Source organism: Thunnus maccoyii, chromosome 15 (genome assembly GCF_910596095.1).
Source record: "Thunnus maccoyii chromosome 15, fThuMac1.1, whole genome shotgun sequence".
Taxonomy (NCBI): domain Eukaryota; kingdom Metazoa; phylum Chordata; class Actinopteri; order Scombriformes; family Scombridae; genus Thunnus; species Thunnus maccoyii.
Window position 1 is genome coordinate 3843302 of NC_056547.1, and position 25759 is coordinate 3869060.

The window sequence follows — 25759 nt, forward strand, 5'->3', positions numbered from 1 at the left end:
CTTGAGGGGGGGGGCATAATTCATTTTCACCATAATTCCACCCATGAGTAACACAATGACAGAATGTGCGACTGTTCTGGTCATGGGTTTCATACACTTTCTGTAATAAAACATTTAAAAGAAGAAATCTTATCAGGTGGGGGTACGTGGTCTAAGTTTACGGTCCTTGACATGAAAAAGTTTGAGAATCACAGCACTATATTGAATAAATATGGCTCACATTAAACACAGAACACCCTCTATTTAAGTCTATGTCTATGTCTAGTCAAGACATCACTGGCAACAAGAAACTTTACTAAATCTGAATTATTGTCAGCTCAACTGCATATGCTGAAGTTACAGTACTGTAATATGTAACATATGAAGTTACCGTTGAGCTTCAACCCTTATTTTCATTTACTCATTAACTCATAGTTCATTTATTTTGCAATATGTCATCTGAGCCGACATTTTAGGCGTCCAGGAAATAGGATCCATCTTGACTCTTTGTCAAATTTTAATACACTGCAAGAAATATCAGGAAATATATTTCAGCAGGTCATTTCAGCAACTCTTAAGTCTTTAAATATGTTTTTCTCAAAGGGAGTGATAAAATTAGTCTGTGTAGCAGAGCAAAATGATTTTCATACATAATTTTTCTATAAATTCTGTCAAATTTGGGGTATTTTTTTTCTTGCAGGTGAAGATTTCTGCTTTGTTTCAAAACTAAGAATCTTGCTTGTGATAAATTACAATTATAATACAATGATAATATTGAATTATATGGAACTAAATTGAGGGAAAAGTGTGATTTCCTCTCTCTTTTGACAACACCTTCAGTCTGTCTGATGAAACATTGTTCTTTCAAACACCACATGAGACCATATGACTTATGAATGCGGATCATTTTTTACAGTGGAGTGCATGAAGGCTTGGCTTGTGCAGTAGAAATGAAAGTAAAAGTAAAAACCCATGAAAAGCGCTGACACACTGGCTGTCAGCAGGGTTTTATTTTAAACTTCAGCTCAGTTTTTTCCTGTCAGAATCATCTCTTCTGCCTTCACCTTTAAAGATGCTCCACAGTTTGAAGCCCTGTGAGCTCCAGGCTGGAGGTTTCTGCTTTGAAAACAGCCGCAGGTAAAGGAACACTGCATCCATTTTTACTGCTGGTACTGAAGCTAAAATGGAGGTCAGGAGGAAATGCGTGTTTATAAAAAAAAAAACTGCTCATGTAGCCTGTGATCTGAAGCTGAAGTGTGTCTGTACTCCATTCTGAGTTTATAAAACCTTTTCATCATTACTCATGACCTCTTGTAGTATCCTCAGTGTCCCTACAGCATTCTTGAGATTGATTTGAAGGATTTGAAGTGAGTCTAGGGCTGTAAAGTGAGAAGCTGTGAGAGTGAGGTTTACAGTGTATAACCTAAAATCACATGTTTGTCTCAGAGGGCTTTACAATCTGTAAAAGATACAACCCACTCTGCCCTTACACCCCCGATTCACATAACAATAAAATGAAACATTGCCAGAAAAATCAACAGAGGAGGGATTCATCATCCAGGACGGACAGACATGCAGGTTTCATTGGTTCAGAGTAGAAAGAAGAATCAGTGTAGAGACAAAGAATCACAATATTTAACCAAGAAATACAGAGCAGCAGAGCTGCCAGATAACAAAACTACAAGATTAGTAAGATATCATACTTTTAATTCCATTGCTTATCCACAAAAACATTTTTCCATAAAATCATATAACAAGACAATAGACTAAAATGCATTCATGTTGAAAAAAGGTACAAAGGTAAAAGTACAAATATTGCCATATTTAGCTTGAATTATAGACTGAGTTACTTAGATCTAAAAATATTACTCATGTGAAGCAATAATTCAGATTTAGTTGTGTAATCTGACTCCTCCTGTGCACTCACTGTTGATTTCATTGTGGTATTGTGTCACTGTAAGTTTACGTTTCTATATATTAATTATTGGGCAGTATACAGATATCAGTGCATGTCCTTAATGCTAAATATATAGCCACATTTCAATCAGGAGGGATCAATTGGAATTGTATTATTATCTTTATTGAATTTAGGAACACAGAAATACTGTGGCGATTAGAATCAATCGATGTAAACCAGTGGTTCCCAACCTGTGGGTCAGGCAAACATGAGTGGTCATGAGATGGTTACAGGACAGGTTCACAATTTTCTAAATGTGTCTTAAAACAACAGACAGGTGTCCATATGAACAGTGAAAGAGGTTTTTCCTTGCTGTAATCATTCCTCCTGTTCATACTGGATATTAAAAGATCCCCTTCAAATGCACTTTCAATGTAAGTGATGGGGGAGACAGGAGAGTTGGAGTGAATTGATATATAAACATGTTTCTGTCTCCTGCTTGTTCCAGAAACACAGTTTTGGAGTCCAGTTTGTCAGAGCTCGGCTTCAAAGCTCCCAACGCCAGAAAGACGGGGACAACCATCGCTGGTGTCGTTTACAAGGTGTCTATGGTTTTCAGTCTGAATCCTTACTAACAGGAACACACTGATATTTTGATTGTAATATACTCAGATTTAGATCAGTTTAATTTCTCTGCACCCAGTGCTCTTATTTTCTAGAAAGTTTCCTGGAAGTTGTTCAGGAAGTGAATCAGATGTTCGCATTCTCTGTCCCCTGTCCGCCAGGATGGAGTGATCCTGGGAGCAGACACCAGGGCGACAGACGACATGGTGGTGGCCGACAAAAACTGCATGAAGATTCACTACATCGCTCCTAAGATCTAGTGAGTAGAAGTAAAGTTTGATCTTCAGTTCCCCAGGTGGGATGGGACAAACCCTGGCTGTATCCTTGCTTGTATTTCTGATGGTGGAAATATGAAATATGATGTGGCGTTAAACGAGAAAATGCTCTCAGAAATAAAAGTTGGAGGAGATATTTTGAGCAAAGTAAAACTCACGTTCATTTTCTCATAAATGTGAAACTCTCCTGGTTGAATCATCAGTACAAAAGATGAACAACTGTTTTAGAAAATATCTGGCTCACTAATAAAAAGTCAAATGTACAAGACTGTGGACATAAAAACTGAAGGAGAGGAGTCAATTTCGACCCACAAGATACATTTTAGTAGGAAACTGACAGGTTTGTGAGTGTGAAGTACCTGGAGGAGGACCCAAATGCAGACATCACGGCAGGATAGGTAAAAGAAAGAGATTTTATTAAATCAATATCCAAAACTAGGCTTACAGCCAGCAACAGGAAGGCAGTCCAAACCAGTAAACAGAGGAGACTGTCCTCCGAAGAAAAACAGCACAATACATTGTAATGTCAGTCACCCAAAAATGTCATATAGTTAGGTTTGAGTGACAGATGCCATCCAGCAGCCATAATAATTATGACCCAGACCAGTGGTGCAGTTCAGATGATGTATATATATGTGGACAGATTTCCTCATTCAGACCAAACCATGATCTGAACAACAGTCAAGTGTCCATATGAACAGTGAAAAAGGTTTTCCTCACAGTTATCATTCCTCCTGTTCATACTGTGTAGGAATTTGCGCACTCAATTATCTTTATGATTTTATGAGGGAATTATGAGTTATTATTGTGCACAACTCCAACATAAAATCATTTGTCCAGCGACATAACTCATATTAGAGTAGGTCTAATAATAGGAAATAGTCCTCCTTGTTGGCCACACAAGATGAGATCAATTAGAATTATGATTGTTATTAATCAATTAATTATCAATTAATTAATTATGATTTTGCAAAGGTATAGGTCGTTTAAGGTTAAGTGACTGAGATCCAAGCACAAGAAAACACCAACAAGTTCATTGTAGTTACATACACATTTATTACTAATACTAAAGCTACAAGTACTAAACACTACAACATTTTACAGACAAGACACAAGAGGGAAAGGGAAACTGGTAAACAAGGCTATGGCTGGTGAATGATTGACATGCATGATGCACTTATCTATTGTGTAGTTGTTATGAGAGACCTGATAAACAGATGAGATGGGTGTTACCTGAGAAGCAGTGAGTCAAATCAACGGTACAACAGCTTAGTTCTGGATTGCCAGTTGAAATTACAAATCATGAAAGCACCAGGGTTTAAGCAAGCTGATGAAGATTTTGTAGGACTAATTGCTTGCTCTCTGGGGAGGCTTCTTGTGGACAATGGAGTCCAATGTGCTTGGGTTAGAAGCTGGAGTCTAGTTCTTGCAATGATGAGTAAGTCGGCCAGTTGGTTGAAAAATTCCCATTGGAAGAGAGCTCCTGGTTTATGCTCTCCTAAGCTCGATCCTCAACTCATGACTCTACATGCTGAGGTTTCACCTCCTATTGTTCTGAATCACATCTTCAAACTAACAAAATGCAAGCTTTCAACCGGCATGGTATTAAACATGATAGTGTTATCAAGGATGATGGAATTATGTTTGTATTATGGTAATTATGCCTTGTGCTGGTTTGCCCAGTGATCAGTTCTTGGGGGGGGTCGTTTATCCAAATGGCACCCCAGTTCACACAGGAGTGTGAATTGGTCTTCCCATCTTGCTGGTTCTTGTAGCTTGAAGATCACAGGTGGTTTAGGTCAGTGATCTGGTTTGGTGACCATGCAGGAGATGGGGGGTCCTTATCTGATCCTTTCTGTTTGCAGGAGGTTGTTTAGATGGTCTGGTTAGTGGGGAGTTTGTGTTATATATTATTGGCCAGCATTCCTGGGGGGTTGTTGAAAGAGCTGGTCTCTTGCTTGAGGCTTGTGCTGTCTACCTTTGAAACATGCAGGGACTTTATCCTACAACCGGCTATTAAAAGATCCCCTTCAAATGTGCTTTCAATGTAAGTGATGGGGGCCAAAATCCACAGTGTTTCAACACAGTCATTTTGTGCAAAAATGCATGTAAAAGTTTATTTTAAGTATATGAGGCTTCAGCAGTCTGAGTTAGTCATATCGAGTTGATATCTGCCACATTTACAGTCTTTTCAGCATCAAATTCCCTTTTTGTGTCATCAAACAGTGTTTCCTTTTTGAGCTGTGGTGGAAGTATAGTAACAAAAAGATATATATAAACTTTTAAATACATTTTTGCATAGAAGGAGGACCGTGGATTTTGCCCCTCATCACTTACATTGTAAGTGCATTATGAAGGGATCCTCTAATGGTCAGTATGAACGGGAGGAATGATTACAGCAAGAAAAGCCTGTACTAGCACAGGCAAATGATGTAAACTAAGTAAATATCACTTGGGACACAAAGTAAGATCATAATAAACAATATGAGAAACATCCAATGTTACATTTGTTAAACTGTGTCATGTGTGTGTTGTAGCTGCTGTGGCGCCGGCGTTGCTGCAGACGCAGAGGTCACCACACAGATCATGGCGTCCAACGTGGAGCTGCACACACTCAACACCGGGCGACCTCCTCTCGTTGCCATGGTAACCCGACAGCTGAAACAGATGCTGTTCAGGTGAGGAGATTAAACGAAGAGATAGATGTGTGCAGGACAACAGGTTCAATAAAGGGAAGTAACACTGGTTTCCCACAAAAATACATCCAAAAATGTCTCAATAATTGTTAAATAATTATTTGTGTATTGTACAATGTTTTCCCCTGTCTTAGAATTAGAATTTAATTAAGTTGTGCCCAGTTAGATTTTTTTTATCCAATTTTAATCATTGTCTATCTTGTTCAACAAGACATTTTTGGATTGATAATTATTTGATCTTGATCATGTATTGAGTCCCGCCATGAACTGTACATATAATGACGTCAGCACGATGTGATTAATTTAGTGTCCATAAATGCCCGGCTCTTTGTCATGTTGGCCATTTGCCTGATGACAGAGATTAACAGGACAGAAAAGTCACATCACTAATAGTCTGTTGCATGTTGTAGTGACGTCTCTCTGGTTTTTCAGGTACCAGGGTCACGTCGGGTCATCTCTGATCGTTGGAGGAGTCGATGTGAATGGAGCTCACCTGTACAGTGTTTACCCACACGGCTCCTACGACAAGCTTCCCTTCCTCACTATGGGTATGCGTTAATGTGTATGAGGCTGTGCAGGTGTCTGGGTGGTGAGATTCTGAGAAAAACCTGCTCATTTAAACCTGACTGAACTAAAAGTAATATTTGATTGTGGTTTCAGGTTCTGGTGCTGCAGCTGCTGTCTCTGTATTTGAGGACAGATTCAAACCAAACATGGAGGTGAGACTGACATTCAGTAGTGGTTTGTCTGTTATTCTAACTGTAGATCACCCAGTGCAAATGGTACAATCAGGTTAATGGGCAAAATATCTATTTTGTCTGCAATAATCTGACTCGTCTTCAGTCTGCTTTTGATGCTTTCCAGTTATATTTTTTATTCTTTTAAATGCAGAAAAGAGCAAGTACACAGTATTTTCCTCCTCCATGAGTGACTCTGACTATCCTGCCATTAAAACTTTTACCCACATTACTCTTGCTGAGTCATACAAATACTGAGGAATTTAGCTTTGTTATTCAACATTTATATTCAACATTTGATTTAAAAAAAAGAAACAAGTTTCTTATCTAGAGTTAAAGGCTGATTGTCTTTTTCAAACTGTAAAACTGTATATGACTAATATGACTAACTCAGACTGCTGAAGCCTCATATAAGCTTCAGATCAACCGCACACAAAATGACACACTGTGTGGATACACTGTGGACTTTGACCCCCATCACTTACATTGAAAGCACATTTGAAGGATCTTTTAATAGCCAGTATGAACAGGAGAAATAACAGTGAGGAAAACCTCTTTCACTGTTCAAATGGACACCTGACTGTTGCTTTAAGACACTCTTGAAAAACTGTGAACCTGTCATTTAAGTTTGAAATTAAATTAGCACAAAACAGTGAAGCACTCCTTCAACAAGGCCACTAGAGGCTTGACTGCACCTCTAGTGATGTTATGTTCAATATTGTCCTGTCCTTAATAACTCTTCTACAGTAAATTACTTCCTTTCCTTTATTTTCCTCCTCTTCCTCTCTCCCTCGCAGCTGGAGGAGGCGAAACAGCTCGTACGAGACGCCATCACCGCTGGGATTTTCTGTGACCTGGGTTCAGGCAGTAACGTGGACCTATGTGTCATCACCCAGGCCGGGGTGGAGTTCCTGCGAGGCTACGACAAACCCGCGACCAAGGGCAAAAAGTGAGCCACAAATTATATATTATAGATATATTTTCATGAACTGAATATATTTGTGTTTCTTACATTTCATAGACAAAAGGATTTGGTAATTAATTGAGAACCCCCCCCCCCCCCCCCCCAGTACAGTGCACTTTAGGATGATGAACAACTCTAATTAATACACTTTTTGCCTTTGTCTTGCAGGGAGGGACAGTACAGGTATAAGCGCGGCACCACAGCTGTCCTCACCAAAACCATCACCCCGATCTCTCTGGATGTGGTCGACGAGTCTGTTCAGACCATGGACACTGAATAAAATACTCCATATGTAGTCGTACATCAGTGTACTGGTGAAATAAAAGCATGTGGTCAAAGGGTTTAGAACTGAACTGTTTAGTATCTATAAAGCATCACTGTTAAGGAAGTAGTTTTCCATGACATCATAGTTTTATGCAATAAAAACTTTTTTTTGTTAAATGATTAATGTCTGCAAGTTATTTGTTGACCCCACCTGAAGGGCCAGGAGCCTGCTCTTTTACTTCCAGCTTGTTTTTCTTTATTTCTTCTCTCTAAAACTTTTTCTAAATCTTCCAAGTTCCCAAGTGATTGGGGCCAAAATCCACAGTGTGTCCACACAGTTATTTTGTGCAAAAATTCATTTAAAAGTTGATCTTATATGAGGCTTCAGCAGTCATATCAAGTCATATTGAGCAGATATCTGCCACCTTTACAGTCTTTTTAGCATCAAATTCCCTCTCTCATTCATTTTAGCTTCAGATAAACTTTTAAATACATTTTTGCACAGCAGGAGGACTGTGGATATTGTCCCCCACCACTTACATTTTATGTAATTACAGCAAGAAAAAAAAAACATTTCAATGTTCATTTGGGCTCCTGGTTGTTGTATTAAGAAAAACTTGAAAAATTGTGAATCTGTCCTTTAAAAGCTTGGCTGTTTCATGTTTTGTACTATAAGAAGGTTGCTAGACCTGAGCAATTTTGATTCTTGAAGCTATTATTTAATTGAAATACAATTATTAATTGTGATATATTATTATTATTATTATTATTATTATTATTATTATTATTATTATTAGTAGTAGTAGTAGTAGTAGTAGTAGTAGTAGTAGTAGTATCATTATCATTATTATTATTATTATCTTTAAAGTATAATTTTAAAATTTTATTCTATGTAAACTCTGCTTGTAAAATCTATGTAAAATCTGCTTGACTGGCTTTTTAAAGAGATTTCCAATCAACTTTCTTCTGTTTCCATTCAGTCTCAAGGTGCGTTTCAGTCGTGAAGCGGGACGAGCTCGATTTATGAAGTAGTCTCACTGAAACGTACAATGAGTACGCTGAGGCTCAGTTCCCGCCCATGTGGCGATTTCAGATAAACCTCATCAAGCGCTCCCCAAAAGCTTGTCCCGCCCACTTAGTCCATGCTGATTGGTTGATCCGGCGAAGAGGCGTCGTTTGAATTTCAGTTGGATGCTGTTGTTGTCGGCTCGGCGTCAGTCGGACTTTTAAAGTTGTGTTTCCAGTGTTTCAGGAATTATATTCAGCTCCACAGGTGCGTTTAAAGCTCTTTTATTGCGTTGATAAAGTTTTACAACTGTATGACTTCTGTTGCAAACATAAAATAGCACCTAAAACACACGTTAACGTTAAACCGACTGAGGAGCTAACGTGCTAGCAAACACATAGCCGTTATTTTTTAAAAATATACAGCAACACGATGTTTTAGCTTTAAAATAACTTACTCATGTTGTGTTTAATGTTAGGAATATACGTTAATGTTCCAGTTGTGGGTTAAAATCCTCCATATCTTCCTCCTAACGTTACTCTAACATTGATTTAAATGTTTGGATGGGTTTGAATTGAATTTAGCGTTAGTTAAAGGACATGTTATTTGTGTAAACAGATCATGTGTTTTATATTTGTAATTAATTTCGATCACTGTTGATATGTGTTTTGGGGTCTTTTTAGTCTTTGGTCTCCAGGGTTATTGATTTTGGCAGTGATTTATTAGGTGATTTATACATTTTGTTTTGGTCAATGAGGGTCTGAGGATTTGATTGTGAAAGTTGTTTAAGTTGCTTCACTATTTTTGCACTTTTTCTGTTGTTTGGGAATGTAAACGCAGCCCCCTGGTCTTGGCTTGTATGAATATTTGGTGTCTTGTAGACTCATGCAGGCTGTGAACGGTCGTATTCATGACAGGAGCTTTAAAGGACGGGCCATAATCATTCCTCCTGTTCATACTGAGCATTAGAAGATCCCTTCATAATGCACTTACAATGTAGCTAAGTGATGGGGGACAAAATCCATTCTTTAATTCCAGCGTTTATAATAAAAACAGTAGACTACACGGTGTAGCGGTGTGGTTTGCATCTTAACCACACTGATGATTTGATCTTGCATCAAATGTTTTCATTAAGGTCTTTGTCCTGATTAACTAACCTAAATTGTGGCTTCATAAAATAAAGTAGTGCAAAATTAGGGCTGCAACCAATGATTACTTTCATTATTGATTAATCTGTCAATTAATGTCTTGATTAATTGATGAATTGTTTGGACTATCGATTAATCAACCAAATGTTGCAGCTTAGCTCAATTAATAATGCCACTGAGCAGGACCCTAAAGCTCCAGGGTCCCTGTTGTAAGGCAGGACATGACCTTTGACCTCCCTGTGGAAGATGAAGTTATCTGCCTCTCATGAGGGGCGACTTCCTTAGACTACAACTAAATCTAGAGGAGAGAATGAAGACGTCACCTGTGGCTTTATTGTTAACAATACATACAAAAGAGTCAAATTAAAGGAATAAAATCTCAAATATAAAAGTCAGTATACACGTTTTCTAAGGTGACGACTTCCTGGTTTGTTTTTTTAACAAATGAGCACATGATGTCTTTCCTCTTGCAGGCAGATCTCGGCTGCAGTCTTTTTCTTCTTGTGTTCCTGACCTGTGTGTTGGAGGCGATGCGGCATGATGATTCAGCCAGCCGGAGGAAGGGCAAAACCCCTAAACGTCGGCCCCCGCAGCCGGCCCCGAGTTCAAAGACCCGGTCCCCGAGGCGGAGCGGAGTTTCAAGTGAGAGTGATGGAAGCAGCGGGGCTGACATCCTGCACTCATGATTATGTTCCAGTCACAGAAATAAGCCACTGCTTTTGTCAAATCTAAATATGAGTAAAACTCTGAAAACCAGGAAAGGTCACCTAACAACAAAAGCCCTTTTCAGACACGGAATGTGTTACATCTCTGGCGTCATGAGAAGAGCGTCCTCAGCGACTTCAAATTGTCTCTTTCACAGCGTTTCATAGTTTAATAAACTGATTTTGTTTTCTGTGTGCATCAAAGATGAAGATTGGATAAAAAAAAAGCATTACAGTGATCTTAGAGTACGGAACAAAGCCCATGTAATGTCTCTACATGTTTGACTGCTGCTGTGGGCTTTATGTTCATCTGACAGCGTTCAGTTCAGTCTTGTGTTCAGAGTGTTTCAGAAATATTTCAGGTCCGATCTCAGACGATCGCCATTGTGACTTACGTAAAGTGACCTCTGCGCTTTTTCAGACATGAGACGAACATGTTAAATTACTGTCAGATTAACATGAAGGGAACAAGATAATGTTTGAATTTTCATTTAAAAAATGACTTAAATGATAAATCGATTATCAAATATGCTGCTGACTGATTTCCTGGCGAACAGCTAATCCTTACATCTCCTAACCACTCTATCTTTTTTGCAGAGAGGCCTGCTGGGACTCCCAAGAAGAGAAGGTTTCGTCCAGGAACTAAAGCCTTAATGGAGATCCGTAAATACCAGAAGAGCACCGACCTCCTGCTCAGGAAGGGACCTTTCTCCCGCCTGGTGAGTCAAACCGCAAGAAACCCCTGAGGTAAACATTCACAGATGGGGCAGGATTCATAAAATCCAGAGATCAATCTTTGCATTTGCGCCTTTACTCAGTAAACATGTACATTTGAGCTAAATGTTGTTCGTCTGCAGTGGTTACTTGTTGTAAATGGTTGAGTTAGGGCTGCAGGATGTATAAAATGTCTTCATTGTGGAAATGGACTTATTGCAACGTGCACAAAAAGGCATTGTAGATTAAAAAGTAACGTCTTTCTGCATTTGCCCAAGAAAAAAATCCTCAGTCCAGTTTTATAACCAGGAAATGTGTTGACACTTCAGCCTGTAATGTTCAAGGATTCATTTACATGATTAAAATATAAAAATTATAAAGACTAAAGCTCAAGTTAAGAGAAAACTGAAATTTCAGAGGATTTCATGGTTGTGTGGAAAGAACTACAGACTGAATAAATACAGTAATCTTTAGATATATAATTTGTGAATTGCAACAGAAGTTTACTTGTTTTCTTGCTCCTGTGTGACTGAGGTCCCGTTTGATTTAAAAACCTTTCTTCCTCCTCTCGGTTCAGGTTCGCGAGGTGTGTCAGAATTTTTCCAGGGAAGCTCTCAGGTGGCAGGTGTATGCTCTTCTGGCCCTGCAGGAGGTAAGCAGCGTCCTCGAGCAGCACAAACACCACAGATTCAGAGGGGAGGCTCAGGTAGAGTTTACTCGAGACAAGTATTTCACTGGAGGATAAAGTATGAACGGAGTTGCCTGGGTGCGATACTTTGGGTTTTAAAAAAAACGCCAGACACTGAAAACCTGGACTTCTTGAAGAGTCAAATCTAAAAATATACATCTGATTGTAGAGTTTATTCACTGCACTTCAGCTGCCTTGATGCCTGAAAACTGTAGTTTGACTTGAGCACAAACGGTGCAGAATGATTGGCTGATCGGAAGCAGTAAAACTCACTGAACATAAAACTATGAGATCGGTGAGTAATTAAGTTGTTGTGTTGACAAGTTATTTTTGTTTAAATCAGTCAATCAGCGACTAAGATCCATCTCTACGTACGTCGGTATTGTATGAAGACAGACTGAGAAAAAAAACGAACTTGTCCTTTTAAATTGTTACAAAAACATTGCTTTGAATTTTGTCGTTAAATCTGTCGTGATCTGACTTCACCTGCGTCCCTCCCTCTTCCTCCCAGGCGGCCGAGGCGTTTCTCGTCATGTTGTTCTCCGACGCCAACCTGTGCGCCATCCACGCCAAGCGGGTCACCCTGTTCCCCCGCGACGTCCAGCTGGCCAGAAGGATCCGAGGAGCGGAGAACCTATAAAAACCACAGACAAGGACAAGAAGGACTTTTTTTTTTTTTTACAACTTTAGTCTGTTATGATGCTTCGATACTGTGGGACTCTACATCCGTGTTTGGCTGCAGACATCAAACTGGAACTTCAAGATGATGAAATTCATTGTTTCATATCTAAATTAAAGCGAGATGAATCTGAAAAAAATGTACATTTTGCCAAGCATGGACTTAAATTATGTAGGAACTTGAATATGTAAAATGTTTGACGCTTTTCTGCTTCAACATCTTTCAGAAAACTTTAGGTTTCATGTTTTTGATATAGTTCATAAAAAAGGACGCAAGTTCAAGTTCAGCTCCTTTTTAACAATAATCGTCCTTGTCAAGCGGCTGTATTTTTAAACATTGTTGAAGTATTTTTATTGTACAGAATAGACTAAATATATCTGCTGTTGATGATCACTGCTCTGTGTTTTATTGATTTTTTTTTTTAATATTATTGATGTGTGCATTTTGTGTCCATTTTAATGAGTTTCAAGTACATTTATTTTGTGAATAAACAGTAAGATTTTTTTCTATTATGTACCTGATGTCTTATTTTGGATGCAAGCAAACATTTAATGTCATTATGTCTCCTTGTATGATGTTACTGGTTGTGTTTTTTCAGTTAAACAGGAAAAAAAACTTAAAACATAAAAGAAGCAGGTTTGGTCCAAACGCAGCTGAGGGATTGAGGGAAATCTCCAGGTCTATCTGTCTTTTCATCCTCGAGCTCTGATCCCAGATGTCCTTTTAAACACCCTTTGTGTTTTTTAATTGGTCCCAGGGGTGAGGCCCCCCCCCCGCCCATCTGCTCACCTGCCGGCCAATAAGATCACTTCTTACCTGCGCCCTGAGCTAGCTGGGCCTCTTGTTTACAGGTGTGTGCCGGGACGTCACCTGGGACAACGCGAGGCGGGAGGGACTGGTGCTGATCCCGCTGTCGGTTCATCTGCAGTGGAAGCTGATCTCAGGTCAGGAAACCGATCCCAAAACCACAAGACAGGCGGCTGCAGAGAGAAACACCTGGAGGAGAGAGAGAGCGCTCAGGTGGTTGACAGCCGGGAGGAAAATATCCAAAGTGCACGACAGAAAACACAAAACAACAAAGCAAAGAGAGGAGGTTGTTTTTCCCACATAGAGTGTTTTTGGTCGGAAGAGAAGCTCAGGACTCTCTGAAGCTGCTGAAGTCGTCTTCTTAAAGGTTCATACAGAGGAAAACACCAACCAGGAGCTTCTAAACTAGACCGGTAAGATCTCATTCATCTCCTCCCTCCTCTTCTGTCTACCTGGATAAAACGGTGAAAGCTATGATACAATTTTCTTTACGACTGACATCTTCTGGGTATCTGCAGGTCTTTAAAAAGCACTGAACTCAGTTCCCTCAAAAAAGTCCTGAGAACATATTAAAGGCTTAAAATTCATTCACAACATTTCCTCCAGCTGTTGACTAACAGATGTTCTACATCTATAAACTACAAGTGATACTGGTGAGACAGTGGATTGTGCTGCAGGAAGCTGTTTCATCCTTTTTTTTGTGGAGTTCAGTCCTGCAGCAAACACTCACTGCTGTACAGTAGCTAAGAAGCTAATCAACAATAGCAAAAAACTCATTACGCCACCTGTCTATCTGGTCCAGCTCATGTTTATTGTATAATTATAATAAAAGAACATTTTTACCAGCTGGCTTTTGAGAGTTTTTATATATTTATATTTTTTAAAAGTCAAAAAAGCTTTCACACACTGAAAGATGTCTCTTTTATTTTTATGTATATTTTTAAAAAATTGTTAGATAAGGTTTTGTAACAGAAAGCAACAACCGTTATGTCAGATCACTTTATGTAATTCTTCCTCCCGGTGTCACAGTTTGGCTCTGTGTGTTTGTGTCCGACATTGGTTTATTAATAGAGACATTAAATGAGTCTGTTTTTAGTTCTCTACTGAAGGCTGTGATTACCAAGTGGACAGATAATTGTCTCCTCTACCTTCTCAGGACAATCATGATGTCTCCAGATGACCGAGCCCTCGAGGACCTGTTGTACTGCAGCGACCTTGGTGACGAGGTGGAGGCAGGGGAGCTGGGCGGCGCCCCGGCAAGGACGGAGGAGAGCGCTGCCATAGATAATGTGAGCATCAAGGCAACATCGTTATTAAAGGATAGATTCACAATTTTTTAAAAGTGTGTCTTAAAACAACAGTCAGGTGCCGATATGAACAGTGAAAGAGGTTTTCCTCGCTGTAAACATTCCTCCTAAAAGATCTCCTTCAAATTTTGTCCCCCATCACTTACATTGTAAGTGCATTATGAAGGGATCCTCTAATGGTCAGTATGAACAGGAGGGGTGATTATGGTCTGTCCTTTAAAGCTCCTGTCATGAATACAACCGTTCACAGCCTGCATGAGTCTACAAGACACCAAATATTCATACAAGCCAGGACCAGAGGGCTGCATTTACATTCCCAAACTACAGAAAAAGTGCAAAAATAGAGAAGCAACTTAAACAACTTTCACAATCAAATCATCAGACCATCATTGACTAAAACACAATGTATAAATCATTTAATAAATCACTGTCAAAAGCATTTACTATGTAACACTTCAGAGTAAATAACTTAACAGTCTGTTTTACAGTGGTGGAAGAAGTATTGAAACATTTTACTAGTAAAGTAAAAATAGAAATACTGTAGTATGAAGTAAAATTCTTATATTCAAAATCCTACTAAAAGTGAAAAATAGTAGTACAAAAGTAAAATTTGTATCAAATTATTGTCTTAAAGGTCATTTAATTTGCTTTTTTCGGCACTGATCAAGATAAAAATATGTCACAGTAAAAATAAATCTCAATAAAGTGATCAAACTTAAGTACAAATATAAAATACATAATCTGTTTTACTTGTAAAAACGCGATATGAAAACTAGCTAGTACATATAGCTGTGAAATAAATGTAGTGTGGTAAAAATTACAATATTTCCCCCATGAAATGTATCATAAATTGGAAAAACTCAAATCAAGTACAAGTACCTCAGAATTGCACTTAAGCACTGTACTTAACTTTAAGCATTTTGTCAGGCTAATAAATGGAAAAGTAATTCTCTTAAATCATATTTTGTACAGTACAAAAGAAAATGGGATTTACTTTCCGCTTCACACAAATCACATTTTTTATTTACTAACCATGAAGCGATCAAAAGAAAATTAATCTACGACTGTTTTGATAGTCATTTAAGTCATTCATCAAGCAAAAATACCAAACATTTGATGGTTGCAGCTTCTCAGATGAGAGAATTTGTTGCTTTTGCTTTTAATTTGAGATATATTGAATATATTTGTTTTTTTTTAAATTGCAAAGCAACAATTTGATTTGATGATGTCACCTACGGTTGCAAGTAACGATTATTTGCAGCCCACAACTTTACTGTTGTGGTTCACTCTCAGCGCTCTCATAGCGTCGTTTTCAGAGAAAAAGCTCTTAAAAAGCCGCTGTAAACTACCTGCTCAGCACCAAACGGCAACATAGTGGTTAGCTGTAGACTAGCTGGTGAACATAGTGGAGCATTTAGCAGCTACAGAGCCAGATATTTCTCTCAGGAGTTGGTGGAGAACAAAAACAGAGCTAAAAGAGAGTGAATATTGGACTTACATTCACCAGGTGGACAGAAACACGACTCCAAATGAATGATAATGTTGCTCCGTAACTGCTGGATGTGGAAATAAGCAACTGTTTGCTAACAAGTTCAACATATCCACTGAAAAGATGATGATGTGTCAGTGTTGTGTTCACAAAAAAAAAACCAAACTTGAGGAAATTGTGATGGTCATTTTCACAACTTAAACATTTAGATTCTTAGTTTAAATTTCGGTAAAATCCTCCCGTCCTGTCTGGTTGTCACCAGTAACTTTCATTTTTATCAATGAATTGAAATCTTTCTCGGACTCCAGACTCCAGCAGCTGTTTCTATCCAGGAGCCAATGACATGTGCCGGCTGTGGCGAGCCGGTGTGCGACCGCTTCTTCCTATTGGCTGCAGGCAGCGTGTGGCACGGCGTTTGCCTCCGCTGCAGCCAATGTCATTGTGAGCTGCAGACACACCCCTCGCTCTACTGGAGAGATGGAAACATCTACTGCCAGCAGGACTACTGCAGGTCAGAAAAAATATTCAGTACGTTAAATAAACTGTACTATATAACCTGGGTTTGGAATAATTTACAAGAGAAACTTCAACTGGAAACGCTGCCTTCATATGAGACATGCAAGCATCACATTTAATATGAATAGTCTCTCTCATGTCTTTTGGGTCCTGTTTTATTTTCCTGTGTGTGACAGCTGAAAATTAATGATGTTATGTTCTTATGGAGCCCCAGTTTGTTTCTCTCATGTCGTAGCGTTACATTTGAGTCACAGAGCTATGGAAGCACATTTCCACCAGTAAAAGAAAAACAACAACAAAAAAAATTTAAAAAATTGTAAGCTTGTATGGTATGCCAAAAAATTTCACTTACCAAGTCAAAATTGTGAGACAAAAATTGAACATTATGAGATGAAAAGACAAAATTATGAGGCAGTAAGTCAGAATTTTGTGATTAAAATTCAAAATTAGGAGATAAAAGAACAAAATTTGGGGATTTAAAAAGTCAAAATCTTGAATTAGGTCAAAATTATAAGATGTTAAATCAAAATCATGAGATAAAAAGTCAAAATCATGAGATAAAATGAGAAGTTTACAATCTCATGACATACCATGAGCATTTTTTATAATAACTTTTCTTCTTGTTTCTTTTTTTTTTTGGCATAAATGAGCTTCCATAGAAAGCTAAAATACCCATTAATTACTTGGAGATTATTAATTGTCCTCTGTGGTTTGAAAACTACGACCACATTTATTAAAGTTTTTACATACTTACATACTTCCACAAATGGAGGATGAATCAGTCCACCTTTGACAGTTTAGAGTTTTTCAGAATAATAAAAACAAAATATTTCAGGATGTTAATTCTTTCCAGGTTTGGATAAAATTTGTGTTTTCTGAGGTTTGGGTCCTCAGCAGCAGCAGCCGCAGCATCTCCCGACCTCTGGACGACCACTCTGCTCAGTATTTATTCTTTTTTTTCTCTTCATGGTCAGGATGTTCGGAGGTGGTCAGTGCGCCCGCTGCTTCCAGCCAATCCCAGCGTCTGCTTTGGTCATGAGGTCCGGTGAGCTGACCTTCCATCTTCACTGCTTCTCCTGCGAGGTTAGCTCACAGTTTACAGACATTTACAGAAACCTTTCTAATTCATTCATTCATTCATCTTACTATTAATACAAAAAAAGGGCAAATAAATGCAGATGTTTTTAGGATGATGATGTTTTGCAGGAGTGTGACGTCAAATTAATGCCAGGGAACCTGTACTGCATGCAGGGCCAGAACCTCTACTGTCAGGCACATTATCACAGCGATGGGAGCGTCCCGCTATCCCATAACCCGCCGCCTGAACCAAATCTGAAAGAAGGTGAGTGTTTGGAAATAATATGTAATTTCATCTCTGTTGTACACACAACACCACAAACCTGCACCCACATGTTGTGTGTTGTATGTTTTTTAATGCTGAAGCACTTTGAGATTCACTGCAAATGAAAAGAGCAGTAAAAATTAAATGTATTAATAATATTTTTATTATATTTAAACTATTTGTCCAGCTGAAATTATTCTGAAAGGTTTGATCATTAGTCTTCAAATTTCAGTTTGCTGCCAGCAGGTGATAAAAATTCTAAATCATTAGATAAAAAGACTAAATTATTTGATTTAAAATCAAATTTTTGAGATAAAAATTCAAAATCTTGATTTAGGTAAAAATTACGAGAATAAAATTCTAAATTTTGGATTAAAAATTCAAAATTATGAGATGGTTAATCAAAATTAAAAGATAAAAAAGATGAAATTATGAGATAAAAATTCTTAATTATGAAATAAAAAGACAAAAGTTTGAGATTAAAAAGTCAAAATTTTTACTTAGGCCAAAATTATGAATTAAAAAAGTCAAAATTATGAGATAAAAAGTGTCAGTTTGCTTCCAGCAGGTGCAAATAGTAAAGTACAGATTTAATATTTGTAAAACATGATTCTTTGTTTCTGTGAAGCTGTAACATTAAACTATGTAGAGGATCGTAACCGTGGTAACTGCGTCTGTGACATCACTGAGACTGAATACTAAGAACATTTGGTACACGACACTCCAGACCTTCAGCTATCAAACAAAACCCTGCGACTCTGCCTGTACATGTGTGAAACAGCTCAAAACCAGATCTCAGGTGACGGGGAGGAGTCTGTCAGCAGTCCCGAGCCACGATTGGATGACAAGGTGACAGGTGGGCGGACCCGCAGGCGGACCAAGCGAATCAGGACGTGTTTCCGCACTGAGCAGCTCAGAGCGCTAGAGTCATATTTCGCCCAGAAGCACAACCCTGACGGAAAAGACTGGACCTGCCTTACCCACAAGACGGGCCTGCCCAAGAGAGTCCTGCAGGTAAGAAACTTATAAAACCAGTGACATCACAGAAATCGTCCTCCAATCCAGACGAAGTACGAGGTCATACAGTTTTACAGAGTTGAATTAAGTTGTGAGTTTCAGCTTCAAGTCCAAAGAGCAGCTGCACCTGAAACCACAATCAGGTGCCAATAAGACAGCTCTGGAGTTGTTTGAATATATATATATTAATGAGTTGTTTTTTTTTTGTTTTTTTTTACTAGACCAATTTGAGTCTAGTTTACAGAAAATGTAGAGATGAGTTGCATATTTTGGATTTTTAAGTCCACCTCCTTTCATAATATATCCTGACCAATACAGGATTTTGAATACCAATATTAATACTTGAGAGTTTAAAAAAATAACATAAATAAACTTTTTTTAAAAAAACAACTGCAACCAAGAAATTAAGTGTTTTTTTACAGTTGAGACATAAGATGTAATTTTAAAGTTTTTAACAACATATTACATATATTTTGTGGGGAAAACAAAAAAACCAAAAAAACTGCATCATTATGACATGGTATCTGAGTTAAAGGACGAGTTCACAGTTTTTTAAAAGTTTTTTTAAGCCTAAATGAACATTGAAACCTGTTTTTCTTGCTGTAATCATTCCTCCTGTTCATACTGACGATTAGAAGATCCCTTCATAATGATGGGGGACAAAATCCACAGTCCTCCTTCTGTGCAAAAATATATTTAAAAGTTTATCTGAAGCTAATATGAAGTTTCAGCGTCCAAATGAGTCAAATCAAGTAGATATCTTTCAGTCTTTTTAGTGCCAAAGTTCCTCTTGTTACTATACTTCCACCTGCAGCTCAACAGGGAAACACAAAGAGGGAGTTTGATGCTAAAAAGACTGTAAATGTGTCAGATATCCACTTGATATGACTAACTCAGACTGCTGAAGCTGAATATAAGCTTCACATCAACTTTTAAATGACTGTGTGGACACACTGTGGATTTTGGCCTCCATCACTTCCATTGAAAGCACATTTGAAGGATCTTTTAACGGCCAGTATGAACAGGAGGAATGATTACAGCGAGGAAAACCTCTTTCACTGTTCATATGGACACCTGACTGCTGGTTTGAAAAAGATTTGAAAAATTGTGAACCCATCTTTCAGATTAAATCTACATTTACAGACGTTTTGTGCCTCGTATGTTTCACCTGTTTCACATATTCTATCTCAGGTGTGGTTTCAGAACGCTCGGGCTAAGTTGAGACGCTCCCTCTCCACCGACGACTCTCAGGTTCACTCCCCCTCCACTCCCCTGAGAGGCGTCACCGCGGCGACCGGCTCCCCGCCTCCGGCCCGCTCCCCTGCCGACCAATCGCAGCCCTTCCCCACCAGCACCATCGACGAGCTGCAGCTCTCCCTGCTCACCGCCCCGCTCAGCCCGGCCCTCAGCCCGGCCGTCAGCCAGTCACACCAGCCGCAAAACCCCGCCTTCTTCCTGGACTACGACTCCCAGAGTGCACCTGGCTGTACCTCCTCTCTGGAGGCCTACGGGGACTTTGGGGAGGCCAGAGGTGGAGCAGAGAGCGAAGCTGATCCTGAAGCTGATCCTTTTAGACCACATTACTGCTAGACAAGGCTACTTCAAAAAAGAGTAAATACGCAGCTTTAAACTAAAAGAAAACATTAAAGCTTCCCAAATTTTAAGGATTTCTTTCTTTTTTTTATTTTATATTATTGTAAATTATTCTCATTTGGGTTTTTTGAGTGACAGATGATGTCACTTTGAGCTCTGGGATTTCATAAGCGCTTGTCATCATGTTGTAATCTGCTAAATAATTAATCTATTAAGGAAAAACTACTGAGGAAAATAACAGATTCATGAGTTTGAAGACTTAGCCGATGCCAAAACACTGTAAACTGTCTGACGGTTGGCTTTTCACTCTATACAAACACATTTTATATCCACAACAAACCAGCACATATTGTGTCATTTGGGTTTTAATCAGTTGAGGTGAACGGGAGACATTGAATTTTCACTTACCTCCACCTGTATGAGCTGTTTTTATGTTATTACCTGAGTGGTGAATAAACCATCAGCTGGTTCCTACATCTCCTCTCTTCAAGCTTCTTATTTGTGCATCACAGCCAGCAACATGTTTACATTCTCTCAAGAAAATTTGATTGATGCAATTACATGATTATTCTACATAAATACAGTTTAAATCCAGGTAGTCAGTAATTATAAACTGTATCTCTCTTAGAAGCAAGGAGTCAGTCTATAAACAGAAAGTTTGCTGTTCGCCTTCATGTTTTCTTCCGAATAAGTTTGTCTCACCTTGAGGTTTAGTTTCCGACCTGTCTGATTGTCTCACTGCTCATGTTTCTTGATCCATCGGACTTCTTTTCAGCTATTAATTTGGTGACTACATACCCAATAAATTCAAGAAGTACATTTAAAATTTTTTACATAAAATCTATCCAGTGAATTCTATAATCTCCAAATATGTGGATGTAGATTACTTGTGCTGGTGAAACATCACTTTCTCATACAAACAATAAAAAAGCAATAAGTGCTTAGAATATTATAGAAATATATTCGATGAAACCCTCTGAGGTCAAATTAATTACCCTTTTCTCATGTCTTTCCTTTTTTTTTAAAAATCTTTTAAATATTTGTGGCTTTTTTCTGAGTTTTGCTCGTCAGATTCAACAAACTCTCACAAACTTGTAGTAAATCTGGTTTCAGCCTGATGAACGTCGCCTGAGATTTCATCATCAGCATCATCGACGCCCCTAAAATGTCAATGCAAGGCCACCTGTTCGGCTCCGTTTGTGGGCGAGTTTCATTCACAAAAATGTTCCCAAAGAATCAAAAGAAGAATTTGAAGTTGCTGCTGTCAGAAACCAGCGGACACATTTATCAGCGTCAGTAGTCGTATTAGAGGAGCTGAAACTATTAGAAAACATGAATCCGTCAGAGCAGCAGCTGCACTGTGATAGAAATAAAGAGGGAAACACTTTGACATGAAGTTAAATGCTAAACATTGCATTTCACTACACATATCACATGTGTGTGACAAAAAAAACCTTTGAATCTGAGTCTTAAAATAGCCTGAAACTAGAAGTCGTTATAAAATCAACACCTAGACGAAGACGCATCTGTTGTCATATAATTGGTTTCGGAGTGACTGACTGGTTTGTCAATGAGAAGATTCCTCAAAGACCAGACCGTCTGAATGACATTCTTCCAGGTATGTCTGTGTTTACCCAGCGAGACGACCTTCATGACAACCGCCGTGACAAAAGAAGCCTCAAAACCGCTCTCATCTGTCTCTCTTTCTCTCCTCACAAACATCTTAATGAATTGGCTTCTTCCTCTTTGTGGATGGCCTCGTCAATCAAGCAGCGATAATTAAGACACTCGGGGTCTTGACGCTGAAGTGGACCGATGTTTCTCAGCTGAAAGAATGAAGGTTAGGAGGGTCGACACAAATGTTTGCCTGCGTCAGAGGGGCGAGGGGCCAATGGGTAACGGCAACCTGTGACCCGAGCGCGGCGGGGGGGAGGATGGAGGGCGGGCAGTTTTTAAAAAGGTCAGAGGCGACGAATGTTGGAGAAGATACAGCAAGTTTACCCGTGGCACAAGGTAAGAAAACTGTTTTTTTTTAACTGAATTTTTGTTCTGTTTGTTTTGTCCCTCCTCTTCTTTCTTCATTGATGCTAACAGGTGAAAGCAACTTCTTTCTCATCTATATTTTTGCACTTTTGAGAGAATAATTCTTACAGCATGTTGACATCTGAAGCAGTCAAGAAGTTGCACAGTGATGCAATTCTGCAGACATGAGAAGCTACAATAGCTCCTGTTTGTTAAAAATGCTGCTGTGAGACTTATTTATCATTATTATTCAACACATTATTTAACTTATTTGCCCTGATGAAGGTCTACTAATTGACGGCTTTGCTTTAGTTGTATTGGACCTTCTCCTCTGCACTGATTTGTTGGGACTTGTTGCACCTTAGTGTTGTTCTACGAGTGTCTATGAATGTCTCATTTTGGGAGGCGTCTCTTCTTTGAGTTCACGTTTTCAAATCTGATTTCGAGATTTAACCATTCTTTTGAGACTTTGCATGGCCTGGCTCTAAGTTATCTTTATGATGTTTTTATTATTTCTGAGAAAAGCCTGATGGTTTGCCCACATGGTAAGAAAAACTCAACCAGTCAAAGTTTCCCAGTGTTTGTCCGAAGGGTAATTCACTTTCTTGGTTCTGAGTTTTGAGTGTTTGAGAATCGTAGTTTTTCTTCTGGCAGGGTAACTCATTTTTTCTGTATTTTGTCTGGTTTTAATTCAGCACATTGTAAATGTACGATAGATATGACTGCTGGGAAAATGCACTTATTCTTACTTGAATCCTTCTTGCAGATAATCGGACATTTCCTATCGATTCATCCACTACTTAAGTTTTATGTTAGTGGACGTTTGTTTGTTGGCAGGATATCTTCAACACTACACACCAGATTTCAAAAACATTTTGTGGAAAGTTAAAATAATAGTACTAATAGTAAAATAATTAAATAATACAATTAAACATCTTATATATGAATTGTTGTTGATATATACTGTAACTTTAGTGTGCTTTTATATGTACTGTAACCAGGGCGTCCATGTGTTTGCTCTCAATGGCTGTTTAAATAAAGGTTATATACACTGTTATGCTTTGGGGGGCATTTTGTTAGCATGGTTTGGGTCCACTTGTCCCCTTAGAGGGAAGGGTCACTGCAAATCAATACAAAGTTGTTCTGATTGATCACCTTTATCCGATGATGAAACATTTCTATCCTGATGGGAGTGGGCTCTTCCAGGATGACAATGCTCCAATTCACAGGACACGAGGGGTCACTGAATGGTTTGATGAGTATGAAAACGATGTGAATCATATGCTATGGCCTTCACAGTCACCAGATCTCAACCCAACTGAACACCTATAGACAGCGCTCTCCACCACCATCATCACAACAGCAAATGAGGGAATATCTACTGGAAGGATAACGTTCATCCCTCCAGTAGAGTTCAGAGACTGTAGAGTCAAAGCCAAGGCACATTGAAGCTGTTCTGGCAGCATGTGGTGACCCAGAACCTTACTAAGACACTTTATGTTGGTTTTTCCTTTAATTTGTCACTCGTCCGTATATGTATATATAGTCAAAAGTCTGGACGCACCTTCCATTCACTTGAATGAGAAAGTGTGTCCAAACTTTTGACTGGAACTGCACATTTACATGTAGAATCACTGAAGAGTTTGACTTTAGACAAAATTTGATTGTTTTGTGTATCTCTAACTGATTATATGTACTGTGTATATGCCTGTTTTATGAATCAAATATTAGTTGTTTTTTTATCATTAATACTACTAATAATTGAAAGCGATCGTAATGATCCAAATCTGTGTTTTGAATTTTAGCCGTGGGTTATCATTTTGTTAAGATGCATTCCTTTGTTATAGTAGTTAATTAAATAAAGCAGAATGGTAAATTTTAGATGTAAATATGTGGGTGAAAATCTGAAAAGCTTGACCTGTTTTGCGCCCTCTTTATTTCCAAGACTCTGAGTGCTATCAGTGTATGTTTTGGATAATTTCTGTAAATGTCTTTCATTTTCTCGCTGTTATAATGTCGTCATTTCTCTCTTATACTGTCCTATGAGTTACAGTATTGTGAGTTCTTTTGCATGATTATAAAGTTGGGTAAGTAAGTTGGTAAAAAGCAAAGAAACAACAGATAAAAATATAAAATAACCTCTTTTCCCTCCTGACTTGTTTCTCTCACCAGATGAGACTTTCTTTCCATCCCGGGGTCTCACAGCTCACCCTCCTCTCCCTCGCCCTCCTCTGCCCCGTCCCATGGGCCGTCACATCGTACCCCCACTCCCCCACCGCCCTCCTGCCCACAGTAGACGGACCTGACCTAGAAACTGCCTTGTTGCAGCTCCAGGCTGCTCTGGAGGACCTGAGGGATGACGAGAACCTCCATACTGAAGCCTGGGCTGTGTGGCCCCAAGACCCCCGGCCTGTCCTGCCGCAGCGAAGGGAAGAGGAGGAGGAGAAGGAGGCGCTGCTGAGGGCCCAGAGAGGAGACCTGATGGCCCGGCCGCTGATGCCCTTCCCCGGGGGTTACTTGTTGGAGAGCATGCACTATCAGGAGGGAGGAGAGGGGGAGGACGGGGGGAAGAGGAACGAAGCTCTGACCTCCATCGCCGGAGGGCTCCAAGCTGTCAGCCGGGAGAAAGGAGGATTCGGCTTCCGCTTTGGGAGGAAGAGATGGACTGACAGGGGATGGAGGGATGAAGGGAGGGGGAGCACGGAGGAGGACAAGTGGAACTGAAGAGCGACAGGTTTCAACAAGAAGGAGTAGAGGAGTTTAATAGAGTAGAGGAGATAAAGAGGTTGAATTCAGTAAAAATATGAGGGTGGTGATACACTCAGCAACTGTTTTAGGCAATAAACAACAGGGTCAAAAACACATTAAAATGAATTATGGCAACCAAATGTTGCTAGAAAAGTTGCCCAGTGGATCACTGCCTTTAAAGATAAGAAGCAGTACAGGTTGCACTTAAGTTTGAGGAATATTTGAAAGAACAGAAAAGCAGATTTTAGTTAATGCTCAGAACAACATGACTTACACAAACAAGACTAAATGCAAGAAAACAAATGGATAAAATGTATATGCTTGAATAGTGTTATATTAATTGAACGCTGCAAACAATTTCGAAAGACAGCAGTGAGAGACTTGTTTTTCAGTGCATGTATGAATGTACCGATAGACGAACGGCAGGCAGCGTGTTCACTCATCGTCAGCGTCAGATGTTAACTCCTCTCTGCAAAAGTGAATGTAAATGTTAAAGTATCTGTCAAATACAAAGTGTAATAATATATGTATATAGAAATATTA

At 39.0% G+C, this 25759-nt stretch overlaps 4 protein-coding genes across 4 annotated transcripts; all 4 read left to right on the plus strand.

The window, feature by feature from the left end:
• Nucleotides 1-926: 926 nt before the first annotated feature.
• Nucleotides 927-7616, plus strand: psmb10 (proteasome 20S subunit beta 10). The gene is made up of 8 exons (XM_042435536.1): nucleotides 927-1116; nucleotides 2385-2478; nucleotides 2662-2759; nucleotides 5313-5453; nucleotides 5904-6019; nucleotides 6132-6190; nucleotides 7006-7157; nucleotides 7341-7616. The coding sequence occupies exons 1-8, from the start codon at nucleotides 1052-1054 to the stop codon at nucleotides 7450-7452; spliced, it is 837 nt and encodes a 278-aa protein (XP_042291470.1). The 5' UTR covers nucleotides 927-1051; the 3' UTR covers nucleotides 7453-7616.
• A 981-nt stretch (nucleotides 7617-8597) lies between these two features.
• LOC121913752 (histone H3.3) lies at nucleotides 8598-12887 on the plus strand. Its single transcript, XM_042436542.1, has 5 exons — nucleotides 8598-8709; nucleotides 10064-10232; nucleotides 10892-11013; nucleotides 11586-11660; nucleotides 12208-12887. Exons 2-5 carry the CDS (start codon nucleotides 10121-10123, stop codon nucleotides 12334-12336), a joined length of 438 nt encoding a protein of 145 aa, XP_042292476.1. The 5' UTR covers nucleotides 8598-8709; nucleotides 10064-10120; the 3' UTR covers nucleotides 12337-12887.
• A 476-nt stretch (nucleotides 12888-13363) lies between these two features.
• LOC121913751 (LIM/homeobox protein Awh-like) lies at nucleotides 13364-20920 on the plus strand. The gene is made up of 7 exons (XM_042436541.1): nucleotides 13364-13595; nucleotides 14339-14471; nucleotides 16287-16489; nucleotides 17469-17577; nucleotides 17701-17836; nucleotides 18618-18850; nucleotides 20045-20920. Exons 2-7 carry the CDS (start codon nucleotides 14346-14348, stop codon nucleotides 20441-20443), a joined length of 1206 nt encoding a protein of 401 aa, XP_042292475.1. The 5' UTR covers nucleotides 13364-13595; nucleotides 14339-14345; the 3' UTR covers nucleotides 20444-20920.
• A 1475-nt stretch (nucleotides 20921-22395) lies between these two features.
• On the plus strand, nucleotides 22396-25680 carry LOC121913715 (pyroglutamylated RFamide peptide). Its single transcript, XM_042436487.1, has 2 exons — nucleotides 22396-22459; nucleotides 24641-25680. Exons 1-2 carry the CDS (start codon nucleotides 22421-22423, stop codon nucleotides 25190-25192), a joined length of 591 nt encoding a protein of 196 aa, XP_042292421.1. The 5' UTR covers nucleotides 22396-22420; the 3' UTR covers nucleotides 25193-25680.
• Nucleotides 25681-25759: the final 79 nt, after the last annotated feature.